The 3,285-nt window shown below is 38.3% G+C and overlaps 1 protein-coding gene across 1 annotated transcript; it reads right to left on the bottom strand.

Moving 5' to 3' along the window:
* Nucleotides 1–886: 886 nt before the first annotated feature.
* LOC104625309 (phosphatidylinositol-glycan biosynthesis class F protein-like) lies at nucleotides 887–2,849 on the bottom strand. The gene is made up of 2 exons (XM_010292910.1): nucleotides 2,622–2,849; nucleotides 887–982 (listed from the first exon to the last, which is right to left on the bottom strand). The coding sequence occupies exons 1-2, from the start codon at nucleotides 2,847–2,849 to the stop codon at nucleotides 887–889; spliced, it is 324 nt and encodes a 107-aa protein (XP_010291212.1).
* Between the last annotated feature and the right edge of the window lie 436 nt (nucleotides 2,850–3,285).

Below are 3,285 nucleotides of genomic sequence, written 5' to 3'. Positions count from 1 at the left end.
TAATATAAAATATTATAAAATAAAGAAGGAATATTATAAAAAAGTGAGGTAGTTACCAATTTTCTAAGAGTTCCAAGATTTAGGGGAAAAAAAACCATGCCTCTAGGTCAACTTGTGAAAGCATGCATGCTTTCTTAAACCTCATGTAGAAGAATAAAATATTTTCTTCTTACTCTTAGTAAAGACAGATGGAAAGAATTCTGGTATCTGTTTGTTATTTCAACAAAGACTGAAATGCCGTAATTATTTTAAATGCCCAATACCTGTAATATTTTAAAAAACACAGGAGTACCTCATATAGAACATTAGTTCTGAATTGAAGTACACTTGGATATTTACTTCATTATTCCGTTTATTTTTCTGGTTTGAGGTTGTGGAAGCAACCATGAAACCAAACTACATGATGCCACTGCTAGGCAGTAACTTAATATCCCTCTCAGCAATCAGGCTGCTTCATGCTTCTCTCTTTTTTTTTTTCTTTTTTAATAATTCCTAAAAATTAACACACTAATATCAAAAGGATGAAAGATATGCAAAATGTGTGTTTTAGAACCTTATGGGGAAAATGACTAAATGAAACATGGAAAAATGTTTGTACTCATATGTTTAACAAATTTGTAAGTAAAAGGAGTTGTTTGTAACTGTCTTGAACAACACATCTCCAAATATACAGAAACTGTATGGGCAAGTTTCTAAAAAAACTAAAAAACACAAACCCCAAAACCAACAAAAAGACCCCCCAAAACCAAAACAACCACCCTTCTTCCCACAGCCAGGAGCTTCTCCTTTAACTTCCAATGTACCAGGAAATACACACGTACTTATACCAATATCTGCAAGGAGGACTGCCCATTAAAACATTTAGGGAAAGACAGGGTCTTCTGACTTACTCTATCAGGGGTGCTCCATAAAGAACAATAATCGCATGAAATAGTATGCAAGACATGAAAAAGTATATACAGCATTTTAGAAATCTGGATATCTAAAAAAGAGCAATAAAATATCAGAATAATGTTTCAAGAGAAGATAGAACATAAGTAACATGCATAGTCTGTATCTTATCACTAGCATTGTACTCTACCTATTTCTTTAATTTTAACTACAGCACAGTATGACAACAGCATATTTCAACACAGTTTTACGTATGTTTAATACTTTAGATAATTAATTAAAAATGATCACACTCCATCTAAAATTTTTTCATGCACCCTATTATAATAAGGTAAGCATACAAAAAATATAACTGGAAATGACAAGATAAACAGAGATAATTTTATTGGCTAGTTTTACATTTCAGTTTTACATTCGAGTGTTATGTCCGTTCATTAAAAGGCACCTTTCACACAAAGTGAAAAAATATTTAAAAGCAAGAAAATATGTAAGGGGGGGGGGCAGCAGGAAGACATTCAGAATCAAATGTAATAGTTAAAGTTACATGAAATAAAAACCACTACATTTTGAACTTGGCATCTTAAATTCTAAGTCCATTTGAGAAATGTCCATGACTTTCTATAAATCTGCAAAACATTTAATTTTCTACGAATTCAAACAACAGTTTCTGGGTACTCACTATATCATACAGAAGCATAGCCACTTGATAAACAGTTCTGGTTAGGTCTGATCAGGTCACCAATGGAAATCCGTGATTTCACTTGAACACTTTTTTTGACATTTATTCCTTATGCTAGGCTGGGATGAAATCTCACCTAGAACACGAAGCCTCCTTCATTTTTACATCACAGATGGTTAAAAATACTTGTTTTCCATAATGATTTTGTGCATTTTATATCCCCCTCAGTCAGCAAAACTAGACAGCTTTGCATACAAAGCCACAGCTTTCAGGGATGCCTGCTTAAATGTTTGAGAATCACAACATAAGAGCACTAAATCTTGTCTGACTCGGCAAGCTGGGAGTGCAAAACTATCCAGCTGACTTCAAAATGCCAGTGTATTCCCCCACTCCTGAACAAGTTGTGCACTGCTCCAAATTTGTTCTGTTCAAACATATTTCATTGGGATTTAGTGCTCCCATTACAAACTGTAACTACAGAAATTTCTCCCAGGTTTAGATTCTTCTGCCTGCAAACTCCATCATTCAAGGGAAATGTAGCCATTTTAATACTTCTCCACATTAATTTTTAAAAATATATCAACTTTGTTTAAATTGTAACAAGTTAGTTTCTCTTTTATGTCTCAGATTCTAAAAACTATTTCTCTTCCTTTAAAGTTACTAGAAAATTATAAATACACGTGTGAAACGTGTTTCTTCATAACGCCGAAGGTCAGGCCTGGACTTTGAAATTAGTTCTACACCCATTCAATTTTGCTCATTTTTGCCACCATGACCAACAGCTGGGACTACAGACAACAATACATTGACATGAAAAGAGAAAGGCACAGAATTGCTCACCTGAACAGGTTATTTACAGGTAGAGAAAGTTTAACATCACAAAAATATTGGTGAACTTATTTCAAAGGGTGCTACACTCAGCTCATTCATGGAAAACAAGAATTCACCACCAGAACTTGTCATCTTCTTTCCTTCTCATTTGATTATTTAAGTGAAAGAATTTGCTTTGCCTCCATATTGTCTGGTAGCAACTTAAGAATAGAACTCTTACCTTGTGAGCAAGTGAACTTCTCTTAGGGGTCAGATTTGGTTTAAGGCCTAAGTGCAAGATTATACTAAGGGTACTAATAAAAACAGAACAAACACACAGCCACGTGAGGTGTGTTCCCAAAACTGTGAATCCGTCCCAGAAGAAAGCCGGAACAACTGCTGTCAGAATAACTGAAAAAACACGGAGGAGGTTGGCAGCGAAGAGCCTCCGTATTTCCGCTTCTTTCATTGTCTTCCCTATTAAGCAGCCACCTGCAAGACAGAAAGTCGCACCCCGTTGCTGAAGGGCAGTGAACGCGCTACAGGACCAGATTTTTCCTAGCCACAATACACAAAGTAGCACTCTGAGCTTAGTCTGGGGCTGAAAATCATTATTCTGGGGCAGAATAATGTCGTTCGTTTAAAAATCAATCCCCAGCCCACGGACACAGCAGCGCTGCGCTAAGAGAGCTGAGCGCTCGCACCGAGCAGGTAACCGACCCCACACCGGCACCCCTCACGCCACAGAGCGCGCTTCCTGGCAGAGGGATACCCGCCTCAGCCCCTTCCGCCCGGGCCGGGCTCCTCCTCACCGCTCCCTCTACAGCCAGGGACAGCGGCGGGGCGGCCTACTTGACAGGCCTCGCGCCGCGGCGCCTCAGGCCGAGGCCTCGCCCGGCGGCACC

The sequence above is a fragment of the Phaethon lepturus genome, unplaced genomic scaffold (assembly GCF_000687285.1).
Source record: "Phaethon lepturus isolate BGI_N335 unplaced genomic scaffold, ASM68728v1 scaffold25530, whole genome shotgun sequence".
NCBI lineage: Eukaryota > Metazoa > Chordata > Aves > Phaethontiformes > Phaethontidae > Phaethon > Phaethon lepturus.
This window is presented reverse-complemented; position numbering and strand designations above follow the sequence as displayed.